Source organism: Camellia sinensis, chromosome 6, assembly GCF_055761805.1.
Source record: "Camellia sinensis isolate YWXY chromosome 6, ASM5576180v1, whole genome shotgun sequence".
In the NCBI taxonomy this organism is placed as follows: domain Eukaryota; kingdom Viridiplantae; phylum Streptophyta; class Magnoliopsida; order Ericales; family Theaceae; genus Camellia; species Camellia sinensis.
The window spans coordinates 192,044,395-192,071,727 of record NC_138966.1 but is presented as its reverse complement, the minus strand read 5'-3'; the positions used below and the strand labels follow the sequence as shown (position 1 = coordinate 192,071,727).

The window sequence follows — 27,333 nt, the reverse complement described above, 5'->3', positions numbered from 1 at the left end:
CAAGTTCTAGGCTAATTTTCTCTCGGATTTTCATTACAAAATATACGAGTTTTAGAGATAATTTTTTTTTTTTTTTTGGTTTCTAAAAGTATAAAATTTTTTGTAAAAAAACATTTAGGGACTAATTTTAGTTGTCAAGAGTATAGTCGCTGAAATATCGTCTCAAAAAGTCAAAAAAGAAACTTTTAGGGACAATTTTAAAAATTCCACTAATAAATACACTTTAAGAAGAAAAAAAAAATTGGTCTAAAAAAAGTTTATTTTTTGAGACAACTTTTGATCTCAAAATGTCAGTAATTCATCACTAAATACCTAATTTTGTTGCTAAAAATAAAATAATAACACTTTTGGCAACAAAATTATTTTATCCCTAAATTTTTTCCTTTAAAAGTTTAATTTCTTGTAGTGTTTCTAAGAATTTTTTTTTGTGGGCAGTGATGTAATCTATTTGAACATTAATGAATGTAAGACACTATACCAATTGAAATTGATTGTTTTCCTAAGAGGTGGTAAAAGAATGGGAGTGGGCCTCGTGTCCTTAGCAATGTGCCTAAGTGACCTATTGAGTTAAATGAAAATGTATTTTTTTGTTTAAAAAAGAAAGGATTATAGGATCAATGTAAAAGACTAGTAAAATTTATTTCATGCTAAATTTTTCCTAGATTTGTGGAATTTGTTAAGTGACCTATTGAGTTGAATGAAATAATATATCTTTGTTTAAAAGAAAAAAAAAAAGAAAAAGATTGTGGGATCAATATAGTAATTTTTTGTTTTGGTACCATTGGTGGTCAATCTATTTTTATTTTTATTTTTACTGCATTGGAGTGTAAACAATATACATATTAAGGAAAATGGGTGTTTTTAATGAAAAGCTTTTTTAGAGGTTCAAACCCTCATTCTAAAATTTCTAATTTTTTGCTTTTAAATAATTAATTTTTTTTATTGGCTAGCCTCATTCAATCAAAAAAAAAAAAAAAAGAATTAATATTCCTTGATTTATAAGTTTTAAATTAGAAAGTATATTAATTCATTTCAAAATTTAAATTTGAGGGACACTAACTATGAAAAGCAATCTATTAATTTACATTTAAAATTGGCACATAATTTAAAATCATTTAAAGTTAATCATCTCTCCAAATATTTATCATTTAAAATATATGAAATATAACACTCAAAGTCTCAAATTCCATTAAAAAAAATGTGGTGCAGGGGATGAAAAAATTTAAAACCCTAACATAGTTAAAGACATCATGCCTCATATTCATTGAGTTCATTTGATTTTAATTTTTTTTCATTGTATCAAATTAAACCCTACTTTACGTAGGATTGACTGATCTATCTATATCTATACTATATTAAGCAAAATAAATTTTTTATTTGTTCCAAAACATTAATTTAAATTTCTTAATTTTCTTAAAACTTATGAACCTTAAGAAAATGGCACGGAAATATTAGTCCATCTAATCGTACCTATGGTTTTGGAATTTAAAAATCTTAATATAATTTTAGTCTTATATAATTTCAAAATTTTAAAAATATTTACTTCAAAATTTTATATTTTTATTTTTGAAAACTAAATAATACATGTAGTGCTTAAAAAATTAAGAATTTTTTAATGTTAAAATGTTTATAGCTCCTTTATTAATTAAAAAAGAAATTCCACATGACACATGTAAACATAAATTAAAAAAATATGTGTAATGCAAATTTTTCTGCTACATCAAAAAATACAAGTGTCGTATTTAAAATGTGTTTTTAACGGTATATTTTAATCATATCTAAGCCTTTTGTATATATATATTTAAATAAAAAAAGCCTGACATAATATATATGGTATAAAATTACGAAAAAAATTAGTAAAACATTCCTCTCCAATTTTGTGTAGTAGGAGAGGTCCAAGATATTTTTCTTATCAGCTAAGGTCCCTTAACATTTTCACAAAGAAAATTTGACTCTGAGAAATTTCGCTTGACTCAAAGAAATTTCGCTTGACTCAGAGAAATTTCAGTTATGGCTTAGAAAAATTTCTCTGTGAAAATTGAAATTTCTTTAAGGTAGGGCAAAATTTCTCTTAAGCAAAATTTCTCTGTGAAAATGTTAAGGGACCTTAACTACTATGAAAATATTGTATGTCATTTATTTTATAAAATTTTAATATCAAGGACCTAAAAAAAAATTCTCCTAAAACTATTAGTTTATATAATTGTTTTTTTTTTAATTTAAGAATTTGTAGATGGAAAATAATAATAATAAAAAATTAACCATATCTAAATTGTATCCAATTTGAGATTTTAAAAAAGAATCCAAATAAAATTTATTTATTTGTAATTTAAAAATATTGAAATAGAAAATATGAATGGAATTTTTAGCTATATATAATTCGACAAACTTTAACATAAAATACAACAAAATTGAAAAATTTATAAGACGACATGTATTTTTATTTTATCATAAATATAATTTTTGTAATTTATTTTATTTTTTCTATATTTACCAATTAAATTACGACATTTATTTCTTATTGAGAATTTAAAATATATAGTTAATGATAAAACAACTACAATATATATATTCTAATGAAATGGTTAAAATGTAATTCATTTTAAATTTTTTTCTATACATTTTAAATAAATTTTGTATTATTATTTAATTTTTAAATTATTTTTTTAACCCGTGCATAGCATGGGTGATATATTAGTGTGTGTATATATATATATATATAAATTAGGATTTAGTTTTTAGAATTGGAAACATTTTGATAGAACTAGTACTTGACAGTAAAATTAAAGAAAAAAAAATTAAAGGACTTCGAGATACATGATTTGACCAATTAAAAATATTTTTAATTTTTTTTTATTGAGAATTTTAAAATTTCAGACCTTTTAAATTAAAACGCTTTAAAAATTTTAAAAACAACCAAATTTGAAAAAAAAAAAAAAACTAAAAACAAAGAAAGTCAATAAAATTGACTTCTTATGAACTTTTATTTATTTATTTTTTTATAATTTGGTACAATCTTTATTTTAAAATTTTTTAAGGTAGTCTAATATAACAGGAACTAAAATGTGAAAAAACATAAATAAATAACAAGTTTTTTAAAAATTAACTTAAAAACAAAAAAAGTTGCTAAAAATGTGAAACCTCCGACTCATTCTGATCCGAAATTCAATCATTGACACAAACTCTCTTCATCATTGACACCAGACAAACTCATAAATATCTATCTAGCTACCTCCATTGCTGCACATGTATAAATACCAGCACTATATTATTGTTTTCCCTTACTTAGATAGAAAATGGCAATTGAGAAGTGTAAGGATATTGAAAATGGTGACAGCAATGGAATTGAGGATTTGGGAAAACCCTTTATTGAGAATAAGAAAGTTGTTGATTCTGAGGATGATGAGAGTGATTTGGGTGACCAGAAAGGTTCCAATGCAATGGTTTTGCTAAGTACTGCTGTCGCTGTCTGCGGCTCCTTTGAGTTCGGATCATGTGTGAGTATCTATTTTACGCCAAGAATTCTCCATCCAAAATTTCCGTACTTTTTTGTCTCAAAACATTTACAATCGTTGAATTATGTGAGAATCTCAAAATAAGTGTTTCGGGACAGCGGGACAGAAGATCCTGTGTATTCTATGTAGTTTTTTATTAAAAAGCATTTTTATTGACAGTTTTCCTTTTCCCTTTTTCTTTTTTTCTTTTTTGGTTTTTTTTATCAGGAACACCAAAAATTACAAAATGTTTACAAAAACAGAAAAAAAAGAGGAATTTGTTTAGCTTAAGTTGATTTTTTTGCAGGTGGGCTATTCAGCACCCACTCAATCTGCTATAAGGGAAGATCTTAATCTATCCCTAGCTGAGGTTTGCCTTCTTAATCTTTCTTGGTATATAAATTGGTGCCAAAGTGTATGAATTGTATTGACTTGTTTATCATCATCTTGCAGTACTCCATGTTTGGCTCCATATTGACCATTGGTGCCATGATTGGTGCTATTTCAAGTGGCCGGATTTCGGACTTCTTTGGTAGAAAAGCAGTATGCCTTATGCTTTCATTTTTTGGAAACCACATAAATTTGTTTGGCAAACTGTTTTCAATTTTTTTTTTTTTTTTTTTTTTTTTTCTGAAAATAGCCCATTTTCGGGAAAGAACAAAAAGTAATTTTCAAAGACTGTTTTCGCACTTAAATGGAAATGATATGTAAAGGACGATTGTTTTCAAACTTTCCATTGTCTTAGTTACCGAAAACCTGCAAAAATAAAAATAAAGAAAATGAAAACACAACCAAAATTTTCAAACTTCTGACAAAGCTATCATGACACTCAAGCTATATTGTTAGAATTAAACCTTCTTTTTTTTTTTTTTTTTTTTTTTGGTATTTTCATGCAAGCAGGCAATGAGGTTGTCAGCTGCTTTTTGCATCACAGGATGGCTAGCAGTCTACATCTCCATGGTATGTGTACGGAAATGAAATAAATCTTCCCGTATAATTTTATTGATTAAGTCTGTGCTTCTTTATATGACGTTGCTTTACTCCCTAAAAACACAAACGTGAGCTAGCCGACGGGTGTGTGCCGGATATCTGTCCGATGCATGCCTAAGTCAGCAAAATAGACAAATAGACAAAAGCTCTGTGTATTCGAGAATCAAAGTTGTGTTACCTCTCTATAGGTGATGCTATGAACTTTTATAGGTTCCGCGTGACACAATCCTAATAGGACTCTTACTCTTCCATGTAGAGTCCTCCTTGGAATCATATTCCTGAAAGATAATGCTTATCCTTCAACACTCCTCTCACTGCTTGAACCAAGTGAGATGGTTTTACCATGGTCGGATTCTAATATGACTGAGGTAAGCATGACTATGCTAAGCCACAGAGTAGACCGAACTATCTAGTTCGGTTCTTTCTTTCACTGCTCTTACCTCGGTTTCTCCTGTACAACCCATGGCGTGCTTAGATCGAGCTAGCAAATAACAAGGTTCTAACCGAGCTAACCACAGTATGCTATGACCGAGCTAACTGCAAAGCTCTCTTGGACAGGACTAACTTCAAGGTTTTCTCGGATCGGGCTAACTTCAAGGCCTTTTTTACTCAACCCTTCTTACTATGGCCCACAACGGCCCATTGCCCAGCTCGGCCCAATTTAGATATAAATTATCCTCTTAATTGCCCCTTAATTCCATCTATGCAGCATGATAGGGATTACCTATTTACTAACCGAGCTAAAAATCTTTAGCCCTCCAATCGAGCTAAAAGCTTCTAGCTTTCCAACCGAGCTAGATCAACACCGAGCTATCCTCCTGTCCGGTCAAAACGTCTCTTCAGTCTCTATAACCGAATCGATTTCTATTCCAAGGACACGTGGCAGACTCTGATTAGCCCAATGCAGCTGTTATGCCGTCTTCGTACTTCGTGTTTTTTGATCAATCCCGCCTTTTTGTCTTTCCCTCTACACAAAAACAAACCCTTCGTTTTTGAATCAAACACATCACTACTCATTTCCCTCTCTCTCTCTCTGAGCTTCCATCTCTTCCAACCTTGTTCTTGCAGACCTCGCGTTTGTTTCTATTACTACCTATATCTTCAATGCTCTCTCCTTGAACTGGTGAGTGAATCTTCTTCCTTTCTGTTGATTTCGCACCTCTTTTGCTACACAAAGCATGTTTATTTGTATGTTTTTCAAGGCATACACCATTTTTGCTTTCATTTTCTAAAAAAAACCTTTGTAACACAACCACTGTCTATATGAATAACCTAGGAAATGATAGTTTTGATCCAAAATCATTGCTCAACCGAACTAGGATACTGTTTGTAATAGGTACGACCCAGGCCGGACTAAACAACCGGACGAAAACTTCATACCCTACTCGTAGTTTTAATAGGCCCTACCTCTTAGCCGGGCTATCGAACTGCATTAAGTTTGCACAATACCGCGCTAGAAAGCCCTAACCACCGACCGAACTAAAACTTGGAGCTAAACCAGCTCCCATAGTTAAAAACCGAACTAAGAATGCTGCCCCAAAAGTTCAATCGGGCTAATAGCCCCTTGGTCAAACCAAGCTAATACCCGTAGCACCTCACATAGCCGAGCTTTATTTATCTTGCCTTTGTTTCTTTTAGCACGGTTCAGCGATCTGTGCTTAACACCTTTGTTTTTCACTTTGCAGACTTAGGTTACCCAGGCACTCCTTTGAGCGCTCAACCGAGCTACTTAGCATCATACTTCGACCGAGCTAATACTCCTGTTTAATTTATTTATAACTTAAATTACAAATGGAAAAGTATAGGTTCTTAGTTAACTCACCAGGTGCCATGGCCGAATTCCGAAAGGATTATAACATCCCTGATGATGTTCATCTCACCTTAACCGACCTGGATATCACACTATGGCAAAAACACGGCTTCGTTCCCTTTACCCTTCTGTCCATAGTAGAAAACGGACTAAGATTCCCTGTACAGCCTCTTCTCTGTGAATTCCTTAGGTAGACCAACCTTTGCCCAACCCAACTTTCTACCAATTCTTACCGTATAATAAATGGTATTGCTGGGCTAAACCGCCGGGCTGGCCTTAATCTCGGTTTAGCCGAGCTCTTCCATCAATATTCTATAGGCTCCGCTGAAGATGGATGGGTCTATTATTTAAGAATACGACGCCGGCGTGAAAAGATAATAAAGGATACCCCGGATAAAGACGTGAACGATGATGATTTCTTCTGGGTATCTGGGAATTTTGAGGACCAACAAGCCCAGATCCCTGGTGACAGAATAAATTGGAACAAAGGTGTAGCCGGTAGAGTTTCCTCGGCTTCATTCTATGCCTTTTTTTCCTTCGATTTTCTCATCTTAAACCGCACTAACTGTTGTCTTCTTTTATGCAGATTTGAACTTTCTCAAGTCCCAATACAGCTACCCCAACTTGAATGTACTTCGCGCCGCCCTGCGATATGCAAACCGAAGTTAGACGGAGCTATTGAACTTTCAGCCGACCTACCGATATAGTGGCAAACGAAAGACCAAGGTAACTGACTTTTTGTTGGAAGCCTCTCCTAAACCGGACCCAAACTTGCCCCAAATCAAATTGATCCCTCTAACCGCTAAGCAAGAGATGGCCAAGAAACGAGCTGTAAGGGCACTCCTGACCGAAACAAACCAGCCCGAGGTACCACCAGCCGGTCAGACTCAGGAGACCGTGGTGGCCCTTCCATCCCATTAACCCTCATCATCTCGTCCCAATAAGCGTGCTCGGACTTCCACAATCGAGCCACACTTTGTTGATGAAGAAGATCCCATCATTCTGCCAAGACCTCTACCGAACCCACAACCGGAGCGTTCCGACTGAGCTAGCTCTTCCAAGTGGGCTCCCAAGATCACTTTTCAGAACCGTGCTATACGGGATACTGATTCAGTGGTCGTTAAAAAAGACTACCTAATGGCATTCAATCTGGCCAAGAGCGTTTGCTTTCCACCTGACATGGAGCACCATGACCACCTAACCGAGCTGAAGGCCCTTCGCTCGTCCACAAAATCCATGGTGCTAGTAAGTAGCTCCCTTGCTTATCTTTCAAATTCTTACGATTTTCTGCTCGGTCGTACTTAAAAAGTTTCTTTCCATCCTTTTGTAGGCCATATAGAAGGACCACATCACTCACAAGTGAGTGTTGGAACTTCAAAAAACCACAAGGCAGGCCATGGCAGAGGCCAACGAAAAAACCGCTGAGCTAGAACAGGCCAGAAAGCAGATAGCCGAGCTACAAACCGAGAATGGTCGTCTGACCGGTCTTGTTAGCTCGGCTGAAACAGACAAGCAAAAGGCTGTAACCGTGATAAATGATAAATATCTTCGCGAGCTAGCCAAGCTTGAAGGAAAAAAGAATGGCGAAATAACACAGCTCGAGAAGAAGTTGGAAGATGTGGAGGACCGCGGTTTCAAAGAAGGCGAAGCCCTGTACATCAAGCAGTGTGAAGCTGCGAAGGACTTGTTCTTTAAATGTAGGTGGAGGGGGGCTGTGGCGCAGCTCGGTCATGGACCTGAGACCGAGGTCTTCAATCCTCTTCTATATTTCATACTGAGTTCACTGGCGAAATATGCTGCTACTGTTCAGTAACAATTTCTGGAGGAGGAAGATGAGGATGAGGCTCTAGAAGGTAACACTCAGCCTGGTCGCCAGTCGACCTCCCTCACTCTAGAGGTCTCCATCCCACTCTTGCCTGCTGATGCGGTGCTTTTGACCGGGCCTAACCAAGGGGTGCTTGCCATAACCGAGCTACCTCTGGGTGAAGACTGAATTGTTCTTGATGCTGACTTAGATGATCTTTTTGCTTGATTCTGTACTTTTCTTTTCTTTGCTTTTGGACAAAAAATTGTAACAGGGCTGAGGCCCCTCCTTTGTACTTGATTTGAATCTTCAATGAAAGCTTCTTTTATTTTTCAACTGTTATCTCAGTTTACATTTATGCATATGTTTTTCTTTTTAACTGTAGTCAGAATGAAGTATAGCAGTTTCCAGCCGAGATACTTATCTCGGTCTTAATCTTGATACCTCTTACCATGCCAGCCAACCTCTTCTGTCTAGGTCTTTACTTTGGCTAAAGATTATAACAAGCCTTGCTCCTTACCTCGGTTGAAGAGTAACAAAAGTTGGTTTATCCAGCCAATCATTCTTTTAGCCTTGCTCTTTATCTCGGCTGAGGAGTGCTAAGTGTTAGTTTTTCCAGCCAACCATTCTTCAGCTTTAATCCTTATCTTGGTTGAAGAATAATAAGTGTAGGTTATTCCAGCCAACCTCTAAGTTGGTTATTCCTGCCAACTTTGAGTAAGGTGTTTGGTTATTCTGACCAAGCGTCCTGCAGCCTGGATCCTTATCCTGGGTTTAGGACGGATGTTGGTTATTCCAGCCAACTTCTAAGTTGGTTATTCCTGCCAACTTAGAACAAAGTGTTTGGTTATTCCGACCAAACGTCCTGCAGCCTGGATCCTTATCCTGGGCTTAGGAAGGGTGTTGGTTATTCCAGCCAACCTCTAAGTTGGTTATTCCTGCCAACTCAGAGTAAAGTGTTTGGTTATTCTGACCAAACGTCCCGTAGCCTGGATCCTTATCCTGGGCTTAGGAGGGGTGTTGGTTATTCCAGCCAACTTCTAAGTTGGTTATTCCTGCCAACTTAGAGCAAAGTGTTTGGTTATTTCGACCAAACATCCTGCAGTCTGGATCCTTATCTTGGGCTCAGGAGGGGTGCAAAGTTGGTTATTCCGGCCAACTATTCTTATAATGTCCCTAACTCACTAAAACAATCTTTTACTGAATGAAACAACTATGCTGAAAAGAAACTACTTGTTTTATTGAGAAAGAAAAAAGAAAATTACAAATACTTAGAAGAAAAAGCTAAAAATAAAATAGTTTGAGATTGGCAGTGTTCCTGGGAATGGCTTTGATGTCCTCATCTTCTAAGTGGTATGTCCCTTTTCCTGCTAATCCGACCATTTTGTAAGGTCCTTCCCAATTGGGCCCCAACTTGCCATCTCCGGGTACCACGGTATTTCCCATTACTTTGCGCATTACCCAATCTCCAATCTTGAATTGCCTTGGGTGCACTGTCTTGTTATACTTTCTGGACAACTCTTGCTGGTATAAAGCGATGTGAACCAGTGCCCTTTTTCTTCTTTCTTCTGCAAGGTCGAGCTCCAATGCTATGGCTTCTCTATTTAAGTCTGGATCAAAATTTTCGCTTCTGATAGTGGGGAGGCCAACTTCCAGTGGTATTACTGCTTCTATGCCATAGGCCAAGGAAAATGGTGTTTCGCCAGTTGACCGCCGTGGTGTGGTGCGGTAAGCCCATAAAACATGGGGGAGCTCCTCCGCCCACTTGCCTTTTGCTTTCTTTAACCTTTTCTTTAGTCCATCCAAGATGACTTTGTTTGATGCTTCTGCCTGGCTATTCGCTTGGGGGTATGCTGGTGTAGAATTGTAGAACTCTATCTTGTACTCTTCACAAAAGCCTCTGAAATTTTGCTGTCGAACTGAGTGCCGTTGTCAAATATCAAAGCTTTTGGTATGCCAAACCGAGTGATGATATTTTGCTAGACGAAATTCTTTACATCTTTCTCTTTTATTGATGTTAGTGCTTCTGCCTCCACTCACTTTGTGAAGTAGTCTGTTGCTGCAAGAAAGAACTTTCTGTTGCCGGGTGCCATTGGAAGTGGTCCTACTATGTCCAAGCCCCACATTGCAAAAGGCCACGGACTAGTTAAAGGTAGAAGCTCTCTGGCTGGTTGATGTATTTGGTGTCCGAACTTCTGGCATTTCTCGCACTTCTTGACATACTTTTCAGAATTTGCTTGCATGTATGGCCACCAATATCCTTGTCAAATGGCTCTGTAAGCTAATGATCTTCCTCCTTGGTGGCTTCCGCATACGCCTTCGTGTATCTCGAATAAGAACGCTTCAACTTTGCTGGGATGGACACACTTTAGGTAAGGTCCTGTGAAGGATTTCTTGTACAAGGCCATTGATGGGGAGAGCCAAAATCACTGCGACTTTGCTCTTATTTTGTTGGCCTCTTTCGTCTCTTCCGATAGGACGCCGTCTTTTAAGAATGCTATGATGAGATCCATCCATGAAGGGCCTAGTTCGGCGCAACATGCTTCTTCTACTTTAGGTTTTTCAATGCTTGGTCTTGGTAAGTAGTCAATCAGTAACGGATGTGGGACGGATGTATCTGCCATTGAAGCAAAGCCTGCTAGTTCGTCTGCTCTACTGTTTTCTTCCCTGCCGATCTGCTCTATCCGTACTATTTCAAATTTCTTGATCTCTTTTCTGACTAACTCTTAGTACTTAGCCATCCTGTCGTCCTTTGCCTCGTAGTCACCTGAAATTTGGTTTACCACCAGCTGTGAGTCATTGTAAACCATTAGCTCGGTGGCCTTCATGTAGGATGCTGATTTTAAGCCTACCAGAAGCACTTCGTATTCCGCTTCGTTGTTTGATGCTGGGAAGCCAAGGTTGACTGCTTGTTCTATCACTAGGCCATCTGGTGAGATGAGGACTATTCCTAGTCCTGCACCGTGCCTGTTGGATGCTCCATCCACGAAGAGCTTCCACATCTCTCCAACAAACAATTTCCAGTAAGTGGAGGGATCAGATGATGCCTTGGGATCAAGAGTGTTGCTGGTGTTTTCTTCAAGGTCCATACTTGTCTTTTGTCCCTCGCTATCTGATTGTACCAAGTCTTTATTTGTTGGTGAGTCTTGGCTTGGTGTAGCATGGTTTGCTTCTTCCTCTCTTACTTTACTCTAGTCTGCCTTAAGGTCTGACTGGGTATCCTGCACCAGGGGTTGCGCTATTCCGGCGTCAACTTCCAACCCTAGTTCGAATGTATTAGTCAGGTCGACTGGACAGATATGATGACTTCTTGGGGTGAATTTTGCGACAAAGTCTACCAAGGCTTGGGCTTTTATCGCGGTTCGGGATTGGAACTTGATATCGAACTGTCCCAACTCGACTACCCACTTCAAGACTCGTCCAGAAAAGTTCGCCCTCTCAAACAAAGCTTTTAATGGAAAAGTTGTGAGGACGATTATTGTGTGGGCGTGAAAGTAGTGCGACAATTTTCTTGAGGCCATCATCAAGGCTAAGGCCAGTTTTTCCAATGGTAAGTACCTAGTTTCTGCGCCCAGCAATGTCTTGCTGACATAAAAGATGGGCAGGTGTTGAATTCTTTCCGCTCGAACTAACACTATGCTGATTGCGTGTTGTGAAACTGCTACGTACAAGAATAGTTCTTCTCTAGGTATTGGGGTCACTAGCAACGGCGGAGAAGACATGTATTCTTTCAAACTTTCTAGGGCGCGGTCGTATTCTTCATCCCACTCAAACTTGGCCTTTAATGCTTAAAAAAATGGTCGACATCTGTTTGACGACCGACTGATGAACCGGTTGAGCGCGGCTGCCATACCAGTGAGATGCTGTACTTTTTTTTACTGAGTTCGGCCTCTCTAGATCTTGAATTGCTTTGACCTGAGAAGGGTCTGCCTCTATACCTCGGTTGGTCACCAGCAAGCCTAGAAACTTGCCAGATCCTACGCCGAACGCACTTGGATGCATTAAGGCGTAGCTTGTGCTTCTCCAGGATCTGAAACATCTCACCTAGGTCCTTGAGATGGTCATTCTTATCCTTGCTTTTGACTACCATGTCGTCGATGCAAGCCTCCATTGTTCTGCCTAACAATGGTTCAAACATCTTGGTAATCATTCGTTGGAATGTTGCCCCTGCGTTCTTAAGGCCAAAGGGCATGACCTTGTAATAATAGAGTCCTCTTGGCGTCGTAAAAGATGTAACCTCCTGGTCTGGCTCATACATGGCGATCTGATGGTACCCTCTGTACGCATCAAGAAAGCTAAGACAGTTGTGTCCTGCCATCAGATCTACCAGTTGGTCTATCCGTGGAAGAGGAAAGCTGTGTTTTAGGCATGCCTTGTTGACTGTTTTGTAGTCCACACTGATACGCCATTTTCCATTCTTCTTTGGCACCACTACTGTATTGGATATCCATCTGGGGTAGTGCACCTCTCTGATAGCTCCTGCTTCTAGTAGGTTTTCTACTTCTTCCGCCACTATCTCGGCGTGGTGGAGTGCCGATCTGCGAGTGCACTGTATAATTGGTCTGGCAGTTGGGTGGACATTCAATTGGTGACAAATGAAACTTGGGTTAATGCCAGGCATGTCATACAGCGTCCAGGCAAACACTTCGATATTAGAGGTCAAGAATTCCATGACCTCTATTCTCTCAGTGTTGGACATAGATGAACTAAGCAAAAAGAACTTATCCGGGTTCTTTTCATCTATTCTTACTTGTACCAAGTCTTCCACTGCCTTCTGTTCAGCGGCTTTGCCAACATCCGCAAACAATTCATTACTCTCGGGCTCTTCCACCATTTGAACAAACCCTTTGGCAACACGACTGCCATTTACTGTGACGAAGCATTGCTTGGACATAATTTGGTCTCCGTAGACCTCTTTAATTACTCCGGTTTCGTTGGGGAACCGCATTACTTGATGGTAGGTTGATGTTACCGATCACATGGCATGTAGCCATGTCCTCCCCAAGATTATGTTGTAAGTGGACAGGACTTTCAATTTCCAGAATTCCACTTGTTTCGTAATGCTTCCTACTCTGATTGGGAGAATAATCTTACCAACTGGCCATTCTGGCATTGAGTTGAATCCGATTAGGGGAGATACGATAGGTGCCAGGTCTTTGTCCTCCAGTTTCAATTGTTTGAAGGTTTCGTAGTACATTATCTCACATGAGCTCCCTTGGTCAATCAAAATCCGCTTGACGTTGTAATCCTTGACGCGGAGAGTGACGACCAGTGCGTCACTGTGAGGGCAATATATCCTTGCTAAGTCTCTTTCTTTTTGACGGTAGGTTGGGCACTTAATACCTCCCTTAAGTGCTCAACCTTCTTGATTATTCCCCTGAGCTCACATACTCGCTCAGGTTCGAATAGTCCATGTATCACGTTTATCACGCCTTGAGGTGGGGCGTCGATCGGCGTTCCGTCTGGATGATCGTGGTTTTGGGGGGCTGGATGTGCCCCTTCTTCTATGTACTGGTCCAAGTGACCAGTTGCCACTTACTCCTCCAGATGCTGTCTCAACGGCGTGCAGTTTTTAGTGCGATGCCCCTTTTCTTTATGAAAGGTGCACCAAGATCTGTCGTCGTAGTCCTTCTATGCCCCTCCCAATTTAGCTGGCCATCTGACGAAAGGTTCATCACGTATCTCACTGAGAATTTGGTAGATTGGTTTCTTGAACACCGTGGTAATGGCAGTGCGGACTCTCAACCATCTTTTATCTTGGTCTTCTCCGTTGTCTCGCCTGCCTCGCCCGTTCTTACTTGGATGTTCTACCGCGTTGACTTTTGCCGAAGTCTTTTTATCTGGTATTGAGGCTGTACCAAACTTTGTTTAGCACGCGCGCCGTCCTCCTCTACCCGAATGTGCTGGTGTACCCTCTCCATTAAGGCTTCCATTGTGAGGAAAGGTGTCATGGTAATTGAGTCCCTCAGCCTGTTTCCGACTGGAAGTCCTCTTTTGTATTGCGCGATGGCGAGATTTGTGGGACAATCTCCTATCTGGTTGAAGGTCTCCCAATAACGACTGTTGTAGGATCTCAACATCTCCTTGTCACCCATGTCAATGGAGAGTAGCTGGTCGATCTCCACTGGGGTTTTGGTATTCGTTCTAAACCTTGTTACGAAGGCCTCTGCTAACTGCGCCCAGGAGGCTATGCTACCTTCTGGTAGCCTTTCGAACCAAGTTAAACCTAGGTCGCCAAGACTAGATGTGAATAGGATGCACATCAAAGCCTCGTTCCGCCGGTATACTGCCATGACCTGGCGAAAGTGGCTTAGGTGCATGTAAGGGTCTGTCTTCTCCTTGTACGTGGTAAATTTAGGCTGGATGAAGCCTGAGGGTAATGGTGCATTCTCAATCGCCGAAACGAACGGCGAGCTATGTAGGCTTGCCAATGCTTTGTCTATTGGTTTGTAGGCAAGGTGCGGTATTGGCATTCCTACCTCGACACTTCCGTGCGTCCGAGGAGCTAACCACTGAAAGGCTTAAATTCTGTGCGGGTCGCGTGCCCTGGCATCCTCCTTTCGTCGTGTCCTTTCTTCAAGCACAGTCCGTAAGTCAGACGACCTAGGCAACTCCGTTTGCCTGGATGATGTCTGGTGCGTATGTGAGGGCCGATAGGTACTTCCCTCAGTGTAAGACCTCAACGATCTCGTTCTCTCAGACCTGGAGTAACGAGTTCTGGAAGTCCTTAATTGAGTGTCGCCTGCCCTGAGGCTTTTACTCTCCGCATGCGATGGCGTGATATGCCTACCACGATCTTCAGAGTGGCGAGGAGGCGTATTGTTTTTGCGCCTCTCTCCTGTCGCCATCCCTTTCCCTTTTATCTGGCGCTTCATCAATTCCATGTCTGCCGCCATCTTCCTGATTAACTCGTCTTGCTCCTTTACTCGATCCTCCAAAACTTGAGGGTCGATCCTCTGTCTTTGCCTATCAGGACTTGATGAGCGACGGGGGCTGTTACCCTGCCTTCCCCTTATATCCCTCCGGGGATTCTGTCGCTGGGGCTCCAAGTCTGCCATGGGAGGGATGAAAGGCAAACCTTCGCGCCTCCCACCTCCTTCTGGCGTTTGTCCTTCAATGGCGGACTGTGGCAAATCTTCATTGTGTGCCATTGCGTCTAATCTAGCGAGAAAAACTTTGATCAAGAGGTTTTGTTCTTTCTGTGATTCCCACAGACGGCGCCAATTGTACAGGAAAGAAATAAACCTTCTCGTATAATCCTGTTGATTAAGTCTGCACTCCTCCGTACGACGTCGCTTTACTTCCTGAAAACACAAACGTGAGCTAGTCGGCGGGTGTGTGCCGGATACCTCTCCGATGCCTAAGTCAGCAAAATAGACAAAAGCACTGTGTATTCGAGAATCAAAGTTGTGTTACCTCTCCATAGGTGATGCTATGAGCTTTTATAGGTTCCGCGTGACACAATCCTAGTAGGACTCTTATTGTTCCATGTAGAGTCCTCATTGGAATCATATTCCTGAAAGATAATGCTTATCCTTCAACACTCCTCTCACTGCTTGAACCAAGTGAGATGGTTTTACCATGGTCGGATTCCAATATGACCGAGGTAAGCATGGCTATGCTAAGCCGCAGAGTAGACCGAACTATCGGTTCTTCCTTTCACTGCTCTTACCTCGGTTTCTCCTGTACAACCCATGGCGTGCTTAGACCGAGCTAGCAAATAGCAAGGTTCTAACCGAGCTAACCACAGTACGCTATGACCGAGCTAACTGCAAAGCTCTCTCGGACCGGACTAACTTCAAGGTTTTCTCGGACCGGGCTAACTTCAAGGCCTTTTTTACTCAACCCTTCTTACTATGGCCCACAACGGCCCATTACCCAGCTCGGCCCAATTTAGATATAAATTACCCTCTCAGTATGCACATCAGATTTTTCAAGATTCACAGTTCGTTTGGATTGTGTTATTTGGAGAGAAAATAAAAAGAAATAGAAATCTTTTGGCACTAAACAAAAACGAAGCATTTAAAATCATTATTGTGATGTTATATATTTCTCTTTGTATTATGATTGTATACAGGGATCTTTGTTACTTGATGTGGGAAGATTCTTCACCGGCTATGGCATTGGAATTTTCTCTTTTGTGGTAAATATTCAATTCAACAACTGAGCTGTTAACTTTAGTCTCAACCCGAAGTTTGGCATCATTTTTTGTTTTTGTTTGTTATGTTTTCGGAAACAGAAAAAATGAAAAGTTATAAAGTACCCATTGTTTTCATCTTTATGCAAAAACAGTTTCTGAAATATTGAAGGGAAAAAAAAAATCTTAAATTGAGCTTTGAAAATAGTTCACCGAACAAGTTTTTTGTATTTTGCAAAAATTGAAAACAGAAAACGAAAATAATACCAAACAAGCCAGTATTTTGGGACCAGCTAAGGTTTATTCTTCAAAGCTCTAACGATTGAGCAAATTGGATTGATAAACAGGTACCTGTGTTTATCGCTGAAATAGCGCCAAAGAATCTCCGTGGAGGGCTCACAACACTTAATCAGGTGGGGAGGAACATAAATCTAATCTTCTGTTTAGTTGTTTGTTTGTGACTGATTAAAAAGTTCATTAAAATGTTATTATCCCGTTTTTCGGTTCTTCTTGATCTGCAGCTCATGATTGTTACTGGTTCATCAGTTGCATTCTTGATGGGAACGGTCATAACATGGCGATCACTAGCCTTGACAGGTAAATGTCAATTCTGTACCATGCCGTGTAATATTTATAAAAAATCAAAAACTGTTGAACCTAGTTAACCAAAAACAATTTTTATGCTAACCAAAGAATTAGAAAAACAGGACACACAATAGATTCAAAAATTGATTGATAGGGTTTGATTTGAAGGACTTCTACCCTGCATTGTCCTGCTCTTGGGCCTATTCTTCATTCCAGAGTCCCCGAGATGGCTGGTGAGAAAGCGTTCCATTCAGAATTTCTGTTGTTAATGTGAAAATTGGCAAGGAACGAGACTAAATTTTTATGATTTCAGGCAAAGGTAGGCCTCAAGAAAGAATTTGAAGCTGCACTACAAAAGCTTCGTGGCAAAGATGCTGATGTTTCACGTGAAGCAGCTGAAATACAAGTAATTCTCTTTTTTTGAGAAATTTCATATCAAATGGCCTTAAAATAGGATTAGCATTTGCAAAATTGACATCTTCTTCTTCTTCTTCTTTTTTTCAATAATCTTGACAGACTAATATTGAAACACTTCAAAGTCTTCCAAAAGCTGGACTGTTGGATTTGTTTGACAGAAAATACATCCGTTCTGTGATTGTAAGCAACTTTATGACTCGTTAATGCATTCGAATTTTTCTGACTAAAAAGTAACTTGTAACATTTTTATTTTTGAACTTGTTTGTTATGTTTAGATTGGGGTCGGATTAATGGTATTCCAACAATTTGGAGGCATAAATGGAGTAGGTTTCTACGTCAGTCAAACCTTTGTCGCTGCTGGTAATTCTAATTAACTTCTGATTATTCTGTTCCAATTATTCAAATGCATATTACAACTATGACACTAACACTTGATTTTTCACATTGGCAGGACTCTCTTCGGGCATTATTGGAACCGTAGCTTATGCCATAATTCAGGTTTTTCCAAATCTCTGGTTGTCCTCAAAAGAACCTAATCTTTTACATCTAAACTAGCCAATGTGATAATTATGTTTATAGGTTCCGATAACTATAGTTGGAGCAGTACTAATGGACAAATCAGGAAGAAGACCGCTTCTCATGGTGAGTACTTAGCAGTTTTAATTAGCACTTTCCCGGATTCACTTATTGAGGTAAAAGCACAGTGAAAAGATTCTGAAAACTAATCGAAATGGTTCTGCAATTTTTAAGGTGTCAGCAACCGGAACATTTTTAGGATGCTTCCTCACCGGAGCCTCTTTCTTCCTCAAGGTAAAATTCCAAAACTGTAAATGTAAAACCGTTGTGTGAATGTATTGAAAACAAATAAGAGATTGTAAGAAATCTCTTGTATATATTGTATCTGACAGTGTAAGAGGAGACTCCATTTATAGGAGCTATTGTTTACAACATCATTATGTTACATTACATAAAATATTAGAAAGTGCCCGAAAGCAGCCGAAAGCGAAGGCGTGCTCTGGCATCCTAGCATCCACTATATATATAATATATTAGTATAGCTATGTGTGTTAATATAATATATATACATATTAATGTATGTTACATTATATTAATATATGTTAACAGCCCCCCTCAAACTCAAGGAGGACAAACATCAACCAACTGGAGTTTGGAGACAAGGTCAACGAAGCGGCCAGGAGAATGAGCTTTGGTGAAGATATCAGCAGGTTGATCAGCAGAGGAGATTGGATGGAGATGAACAGTACCACGAGTGACGTGTTGACGAATAAAATGACAGTCAATCTCAATGTGCTTGGTGCGATCATGAAAAACATCATTGTGAGCAATTTGAAGAGCACTGTGATTGTCACAAAAGAGGGCGGTAGCGCCAGAGGGGGAAACGCCCATGTCAGCAAGAAGCCAACGAAGCCAGAGAAGCTCCTGAGTAGTATCAGCAAGAGCACGATATTCGGCCTCAGTACTGGAGCGAGCAGTAAGAGATTGTTTCTTGCTGCGCCAAGAAATAAGAGAATCACCCAAGAAAAAACAGAACCCGGTAGTAGAGCGCCGGTCAGTAGGATCCCCAGCCCAATCAGCATCGGAAAAAGCACGAAGCTGGAGAGAGGAGCGGGCGGAATAATGAAGTCCATGAAACAAGGTACCTTTGAGATAACGAAGGATACGAACTAAGGCAGCATAATGAGGGGTACGAGGAGCTGACTTAAACTGGCTGACAATATGAACGGCATAGGCAATATCAGGACGAGTAACAGTGAGATAGACAAGGCTGCCAACCAGCTGACGATAGAGGGTAGCATCAGAGAGAAGAGTGCCATCAAGAGGTGTAAGACGACTCTGAGGCTCCAGCGGAGTGGAGGCAGTCTTGCAATCCGTAAGCCCAGCACGGGTGAGAATATCAGAGGTATACTTAGCCTGAGAGAGAAAAGACCCCGTGGAATCATGGAAGATTTCAAGACCCAAGAAATAGCTGAGAGGACCAAGGTCTTTCATCTCGAAATGTTGGCTAAGAAACTGTTTAAGGCATAGAATACCATCAAGATCGTCACCGGTGATAATCATGTCATCCACATAAAGAAGAAGCAAGGTGGTCCCTTGAGTAGTGGTCCGGATAAAAAGAGCAGTATCATAAGAACTGGAGGTGAAACCACAATCATGAATAGTAGAGCTGAACTTGGCAAACCAAGCGCGCGGAGCTTGTTTGAGACCATATAAAGCACGCTGAAGTTTGCAGACTTTATGAGGTGGATAAGTAGACCCAGGGGGAGGTTGCATGTAGACCTCCTCAAGAAGAACACCATTAAGGAAAGCATTTTTTACGTCCATTTGATAAAGATCCCAGTGTCGAGTGGTAGCAACCGCAATCAGGCTGCGAACAGAGGTGAGACGAGCAACAGGAGCAAAGGTCTCCTCATAGTCAATACCATATTCTTGGTTGAAGCCTTTGGCAACAAGGCGAGCTTTGTAGCGCTCAATAGATCCATCAGAACAAGTTTTGATTTTGTAAACCCATTTGCAACCAATGGCAGTCTTGCCAGGAGGAAGATCAACAATGTCCCAAGTGTGAGTTTTGTCTAAAGCCTACAATTCATTAGTCATAGCTTGCTGCCAAAGAGGATTAGAGCGAGCCTCACGATAGGAGGTTGGTTCATAAGTAGAAAAAGCAGTAGAACCAACAATAAAGTCACGAAGACGAGTAGAAGGTTGGGTTACCCGGTGTGGTCGAGTAGAGGCAGGAGGAACCAAAGGGAAAGACGCATCAGGAGGGGAGGATCCCGAGGGAACAAGAGCAGGACCATCAGAGGTAGCAGGTGCATGGGACAGACCAGTAGGCAAGGCAGGCTCGAGAGAAGCTGGTGGGGGCGGTGGAGCAAGCTCATCAGAGAACTCGAGAGAGGCTGGCAAGGGCGTTGGAGTAAGCTCATCAGAGAACAGATTCGTGGAAGGGTCAGTAAAAATTAAAGTGGATGAGGGAACGGACAAACGGAAGAGAGAGAGAGAAGAAAACATTTTGTGTTCCCAAAAGACTACATGACGAGAGATACGGAGTCGCTGGGAGAGAGGATCCCAACAACGATACCCCTTGTGTTCAATACCATACCCTAAGAAGCAACAGAGGCGAGAGCGTGGTTCAAGTTTGGTACGTTCATGAGGTTGGAGAAGAACAAAACAGGCAGAGCCAAAGACCCTAAGGGTGGTGTAAGGGGGACGGGTGCCATGCAGACGCTCATAAGGAGTGTGATTATGAATGACAGGTGTAGGGATACAATTGATAGTGTAAGCAGCAGTGAGAGCTGCCTCTCCCCAAAAATGTTCCGGACAAGAGGAAGACAGAAGGAGGGCGCGAGTAGTGTCAAGGATATGTCGATGTTTCCGTTCAGCACGTCCATTTTGTTGAGACGTGCCGGGACAGGAACGATGAGGTTGAGTACCATGACGCTGAAGAAAAGAAAGAAAGTCAAAATCTTTATATTCCATGGCATTATCGGAGCGAAAAAGCTTAATAGTTTTAGAAAATTGTGTTTTAACCATGGCAGCAAAATTGTAATAAAGTTGTTTGAGCTCAGAGCGATTTTTCATAAGAAACAACCATGTAAAACGGGAAAAATCATCTATAAAAACAACAAAATAGCGTGCACCCCCCATAGTAGGAGTAGGAGAGGGTCCCCAAATATCAGAGTGAATGAGATCAAATGGGGCAAGAGAAACAGAGTCACTTTTATTAAACGACAAGGCAGGTTGTTTGGCAAGTTGACAAGACACACAATCTAAAACATCAGAACTTACGTGACCTAAATGACCACTGGAAATTAAAGATTTTAAACGACCAACAGAAAGATGGCCCAAACGACAATGCCAAAGCTGAAAAGGAGATAAAAGAGGAGCAGTGGTAGCAGTGGTAGGAGCTGGAGGAGCAGTGGCAGCAGTGGTAGGAGCTGTGATCTGAGAGGAATCTGGAACATGAAGATGGATGAGTTCGTAGAGACGTCCATGCTTACGGCCTATCCCAAGAGTTTGCCCCATCCGAGGGTCCTGCACCAAACAACCAGAACGGGAAAAGGTAACAGTTAGACCATGCTCACATAATTGACTAATGGAGATAAGATTTAAAGTAAGAGCAGGCATAAGATAGACATGAGATAAAGATAAGTGAGAGGTTGAAATAGAACCAACATGACTTACAGACAGAAGAGACCCATCAGCAGTATGGATAGAAGGAACATGAGGAGTAGAAGAGAGGAGTAAAAATAGTAGGGTCAAAGGTCATGTGATTACAACAAGTGGAGTCAAAGTACCAAGAAGAGTTACCTGCGGTGGCAGAGAAAACAGTAGATGGAGGAGTACCGGAATTCTGCCAAAAATGTTGAAACATGGCTTCGACATCGGATTGAGAGAAGACTGGAGTGGAAGGGTCTACAGGAACAGAGGAAGGTAAATCCTCGGAGGCAGCAGCAGCAGTGCGTTGAGCAGGTAGTGGTGTCGACGGGGTCCCAGAACGGTGAGAGTGGCGGCGAGAGAAATTCCCGGGGGAAGGACCAGGGCGAGAGGCGCGGGCGGGATTGCGGAAGCAATCTTGTTGAAGATGACCAGGGCCAGTCTTGTTGCAAAACCGACAAAGACGAACTGGACAATTAACCAGAAGATGAGTGGACGGAAGATTGCGGTTGTGACAGTAATTGCAGGCATTGGACTTCTGTGGTGAAGGTGGGGAAGGAGAACTGCGAAGCTGGGGAGTGGCAAGAACAGAGTCCACAGGGTGCGGATGGAGAGTACCAAATCTGGTTTCCTCTGACAGGAGTTCAGAAATTGCTTGCTCAAGAGTGGGTAAAGGAGTGCGATGAAGGAGAGATGCTCGTACTGGCTCAAATTGGGGAGTGAGAGCCATGAGAAACTGAACCAAGCGTTGTTGGTCACGATAAGTAGTAAATAAGGCAGCATCCTTAGTACAATCCCAAGGAGGTTCAGAAAGAGCGAGCTGATCCCAAACAGAATACATTTGGGAGAGGAAATCATTAATGTTCTGAGTTGTGTCTTGACGCATACGGTGAAGATGACTCAGAAGCTGATATTGGTGAGCAAGGCCAGTAGTTTGATAGCGTTCTTGTAAAAAATCCCAGATGGCTTTGGCAGGAGAGGAAGCAGAGTCAAGTTGGAACCGACCAAACTGAAGGTTGATAGAGGTAATAAAAGTATTGCGAAACCAAGTGATGATCTGATAGTTTTTACTATCCCAATCTTCCAGTCGGTCGACATATTTGGTAGTGGAGTCCGTGGCAGCAGAATCCGGGGTCCCTTGAATGGGTTTGCACACATCCCCAGTGATGATGCGCCAAAGTTTCTTTCCTTTGAGGAAGCCAGACATAGCTTGGGCCCATAGGACATAATTAGTCCCGTCAAGAATAACGGAAATAGGGTGGTTAGAGAAGTCCAAGCGATCCATGAGAGAAAAATAGCACAAGCAAGGGAGAATCTAAAAATTCCAAGGGCACCAGTGGGTGCAGAAGGGTCAAAATAGTCAGAAACCGGGCTGAACCGGTCAAAAAGGGCCAAAAATGGGGGTGAACCGGCATGGGAAAGTGGCTGAACCGGTTAGAGCCGGACCGGCTGGAGCCGAGTGGGTGACCAGCAGGTGCAGTCGGTGCGAGCCGACGCGAGGGACGTGCGAGCCGGCGTGAGGGACGCGGGTGGTATGGCTCACGCGGACGGCTGGCATGGCTAGCGGACGCGGAGCGCGTGGGACGCGGAAAGAGGTGGCTTAGGCGACTGGGGGCGCGTGGAGCGCGTGTGATGCTGAAGGCTGAAGCAGGCGACGCGCCGGCGACAAAACTAGCGCGTGACGGCGCGTGTGACGGCGAAAGAGGATGAATCCGGTGGCCGTGGATCCGTAGTGAAGAGATGAAGGCTTTGGTGGTGTCCAAACTGTAATTGAGAGAAGGACGAGAGGGGCAGCAATCTGCAGACTGCCAAGAGAGAGAAAGAAGGAAAAAAAAAAAGGATGCTAGGAAAGAGACTAGGCAGTATACCTGTGCTCTGATACCATGAAAACAAATAAGAGAGTGTAAGAAATCTCTTATATATATTGTATCTGACAGTGTAAGAGGAGACTCCATTTATAGGAGCTATTGTTTACAACATCATTATGTTACATTACATAAAATATTAGAAAGTGGCCGAAAGCAGCCGAAAGCGAAGGCGTGCTCTGGCATCCTAGCATCCACTATATATATAATATATTAGTATAGCTATGTGTGTTAATATAATATATATACATATTAATGTATGTTACATTATATTAATATATGTTAACATGTATAATAAAAAAACAAACTATTTTTCATTGCAGACTTGATGGTTTTTCATGATCTTTTTGAATCAGGGCCAAAGTTTGTTGCTTGGATGGGTCCCAATACTGGCTGTTTCTGGAGTCCTGGTAAATTAACAATCACCAGCTGGCATGCTACAATTACCATGATGCTGTTTGGCAAAAATTATTTGCTGAAAACCCTAAAAATTTTTGCCAAATACAGAAGTATTCAAAGTACTTAAACTGCTTAAGCATGAAATTTCAAATTTTACACTAAATAAACTGCAAATAAGCTTTTCCAAACGGGCCATGACACAATTCATAGGACTTCAAACTATGTTTGCCCATCTTCATGTTTTAACATTTTTCTTCTCAATGAGAACAGATATACATATCAGCATTTTCAATTGGAATGGGAGCAGTTCCTTGGGTCATTATGTCTGAGGTAAATTCCTAACATGTGAGAAAATATTTAATTGGTTCTTGAGAAAAATTGAAGAACATAAAGAAGAAATTGGGATTCAGCATTTTCCATTTCTCGGTTTGGAAGCATGTCAAACTGACTTTTTCAATTCATACATTTTCACAAATGATCAGGCTTTTTGCAATTTCCATCCAAACAGAAATATGCACATGAATTTAAAGTCATGTTTGAAGTGTTCTTGTTCATTTTCCTGTTTTCTTGTGAAACAAATTGACTACCAAGAAAATTAATGAATTTTATATATTTCTTGCCGCGGTAGATCTTCCCAATACATGTGAAGGGCGTTGCCGGGAGCTTGGTAGTGCTAGTGAACTGGTTGGGAGCTTGGGCAGTTTCTTACACTTTCAACTTTCTCATGAGCTGGAGTTCCACAGGTTTAGATGTTTCACAAACCTTTTGGTACAAATAATTGATCGGAAGATGAAAAGCTCTACAACTAATTCCACGTCTTTCGTTATTTTCTTTTTTTTTTTTTCCAGGTACTTTCTTGTTGTACTCTGTTTTTTGCGCCCTCACTGTGCTTTTTGTGGCAAAAGTAGTACCAGAAACCAAGGGAAAAACATTGGAAGAAATTCAGGCATCCATCAACCATATAGACATGGATTAGAGTGGTGAATTTGATATGTGATATTGGCTAATGTGTGTACTATTTTTGAGAATGGAAATCAAAGCAAGATCAAGACAAGAAAGGTTCATGTGGAAACAAGTTCTAGGCTAAGTTGGGTATTGGAATGATGGAGGGTAGTCATGAAAACATTTTCTCTCGGATTTTCATTACAAAATATGCAAGTTTTAGAGATCAATTTTTTTTTTTTTTTTTTGGTTTCTAAAAGTATAAAATTTTTTGTAAAAAAACATATAGGGGCTAATTTTAGTTGTCAAGAGGATAGTCGTTAAAATGTTGTCTCAAAAAGTCAAAAAAGAAACTTTTAGGGATAATTTTAAAAATTCCACTGATAAATACACTTTAAGAAGAAAAAAAAAAATTGGTCTCAAAAAAGTTTATTTTTTGAGACAAAACTTTTGATCTCAAAATGTTAGTAATTCATCACTAAATACCTAATTTTGTTGCTAAAAACAAAATAATAACACTTTTAGCAACAAAATTATTTTATCTCTAAATTTTTGCCTTTAAAACTTTAATTTGTGGGTAGTGATGTAATCTATTTGAACATTAATGAATGGGAGTGGGCCTCGTGTCCTTAGCAATGTGCCTAAGTGACCTATTGAGTTAAATGAAAATGTGTTTTTTTGTTTAAAAAAGAAAGGATTATAGGATCAACGTAAAAGATTAGTAAAATTTATTTCATGCTAAATTTTTCCTAGATTTGTGGAATTTGTTAAGTGACCTATTGAGTTGAATGAAAATATATATCTTTGTTCAAAAGAAAAAAAAAAGAAAAAGATTGTGGGATCAGTATAGTAATTTTTTTTTTGGTACCATTGGTGGTCAATCTATTTTTATTTTTATTTTTACTACATTGGAGCGTAAACAATATACATATTAAGGAAAATGGGTGTTTTTAATGAAAAGCTTTTTTAGAGGTTCAAACTCTCATTCTAAAATTTCTAATTTTTTGATTTTAAATAAATAATTTTTTTTTATTGGCTAGCCTCATTCAATCAAAAAAAAAAAAAAAAGAATTAATATTCCTTGATTTATAAGTTTCAAATTAGAAAGTATATTAATTCATTTCAAAATTTAAATTTGAGGGACACTAAATATGAAAAGCAATCTATTAATTTACATTTAAAATTGGCACATAATTTAAAATCATTTAAAGTTAATCATCTCTCCAAATATTTATCATTTAAAATATATGAAATATAACACTCAAAGTCTCAAATTCCATTAAAAAAAATGTGGTGCAGGGGATGAAAAAATTTAAAATCCTAACATAGTTAAAGACATCATGCCTCATATTCATTGAGTTCATTTGATTTAAATTTTTTTTCATTGTATCAAATTAAACCCTACTTTATGTAGGATTGACTAATCTATCTATATCTATACTATATTAAGCAAAATAAATTTTTTATTTGTTCCAAAATATTAATTTAAATTTCTTAATTTTCTTAAAACTTATGAACCTTAAGAAAATGGCACGGAAATATTAGTCTATCTAATCGTATCTATGGTTTTGGAATTTAAAAATCTAAATATAATTTTAGTCTTATATAATTTCAAAATTTTAAAAATATTTACTTCAAAATTTTATATTTTTATTTTTGAAAACTAAATAATACATGTAGTGCTTAAAAAATTAAGAATTTTTTAATGTTAAAATATTTATAGCTCCTTTATTAATTAAAAAAGAAATTCCACATGACACATGTAAACATAAATTAAAAAAATATATGTGTAATGCAAATTTTTCTGCTACATCAAAAAATTCATGTGTCGTATTTAAAAACGCATGTGTTTTTAACGGTATATTTTAATCATATCTAACCCTTTTGTATATATATTTAAATAAAAAAAGCCTGACATAATATATATATATGGTATAAACTTACGAAAAAAATTAGTAAAACATTCCTCTCCAATTTTGTGGAGTAGGAGAGGTCTAAGATATTTTTCTTATTAGCTAAGGTCCCTTAACATTTTCACAAAGAAAATTTGACTCAGAGAAATTTTGCTTGACTCAAAGAATTTCGCTTGACTCAGAGAAATTTCAGTAATGGCTCAGAGAAATTTCTCTGTGAAAATTGAAATTTCTCTAAGGTAGGGCAAAATTTCTCTTAGTCAAGCAAAATTTCTCTGTGAAAATGTTAAGGGACCTTAACTACTATGAAAATATTGTATATCATTTATTTTATAAAATTTTAATATCAGGGACCTTAAAAAAAATTCTCCTAAAACTATTAGTTTATATAATTGTTTTTTTTTTAATTTAAGAATTTGTAGATGGAAAATAATAATAATAAAAAATTAACCGTACCTAAATTGTATCCAATTTGAGATTTTAAAAAAGAATCCAAATAAAATATATTTATTTGTAATTTAAAAATATTGAAATAGAAAATATGAATGGAATTTTTAGCTATATATAATTCGACAAACTTTAACATAAAATGCAACAAAATTGAAAAATTTATAAGACGACATGTATTTTTATTTTATCATAAATATAATTTTTGTAATTTATTTTATTTTTTCTATTTTTACCAATTAAATTACGATATTTATTTCTTATTGAGAATTTAAAATATATAGTTAATGATATAACAACTACAATATATATTCTAATGAAATGGTTAAAATTTAATTCATTTTAAATTTTTTTCTA

The 27,333-nt window shown here is 39.0% G+C and overlaps 1 protein-coding gene across 1 annotated transcript; it reads left to right on the top strand.

Annotated features, from left to right (window-relative positions):
* The first annotated feature begins 3,244 nt into the window (after positions 1 to 3,244).
* LOC145789318 (sugar transporter ERD6-like 16) lies at positions 3,245 to 24,846 on the top strand. Its single transcript, XM_082875716.1, has 18 exons — positions 3,245 to 3,497; positions 3,802 to 3,864; positions 3,948 to 4,037; positions 4,395 to 4,454; positions 16,176 to 16,241; positions 16,583 to 16,648; positions 16,757 to 16,832; positions 16,989 to 17,053; positions 17,134 to 17,226; positions 17,337 to 17,417; positions 17,513 to 17,597; positions 17,689 to 17,735; positions 17,817 to 17,879; positions 17,988 to 18,047; positions 23,632 to 23,685; positions 23,945 to 24,004; positions 24,303 to 24,417; positions 24,523 to 24,846. The coding sequence occupies exons 1-18, from the start codon at positions 3,297 to 3,299 to the stop codon at positions 24,648 to 24,650; spliced, it is 1,473 nt and encodes a 490-aa protein (XP_082731842.1). The 5' UTR covers positions 3,245 to 3,296; the 3' UTR covers positions 24,651 to 24,846.
* Positions 24,847 to 27,333: the final 2,487 nt, after the last annotated feature.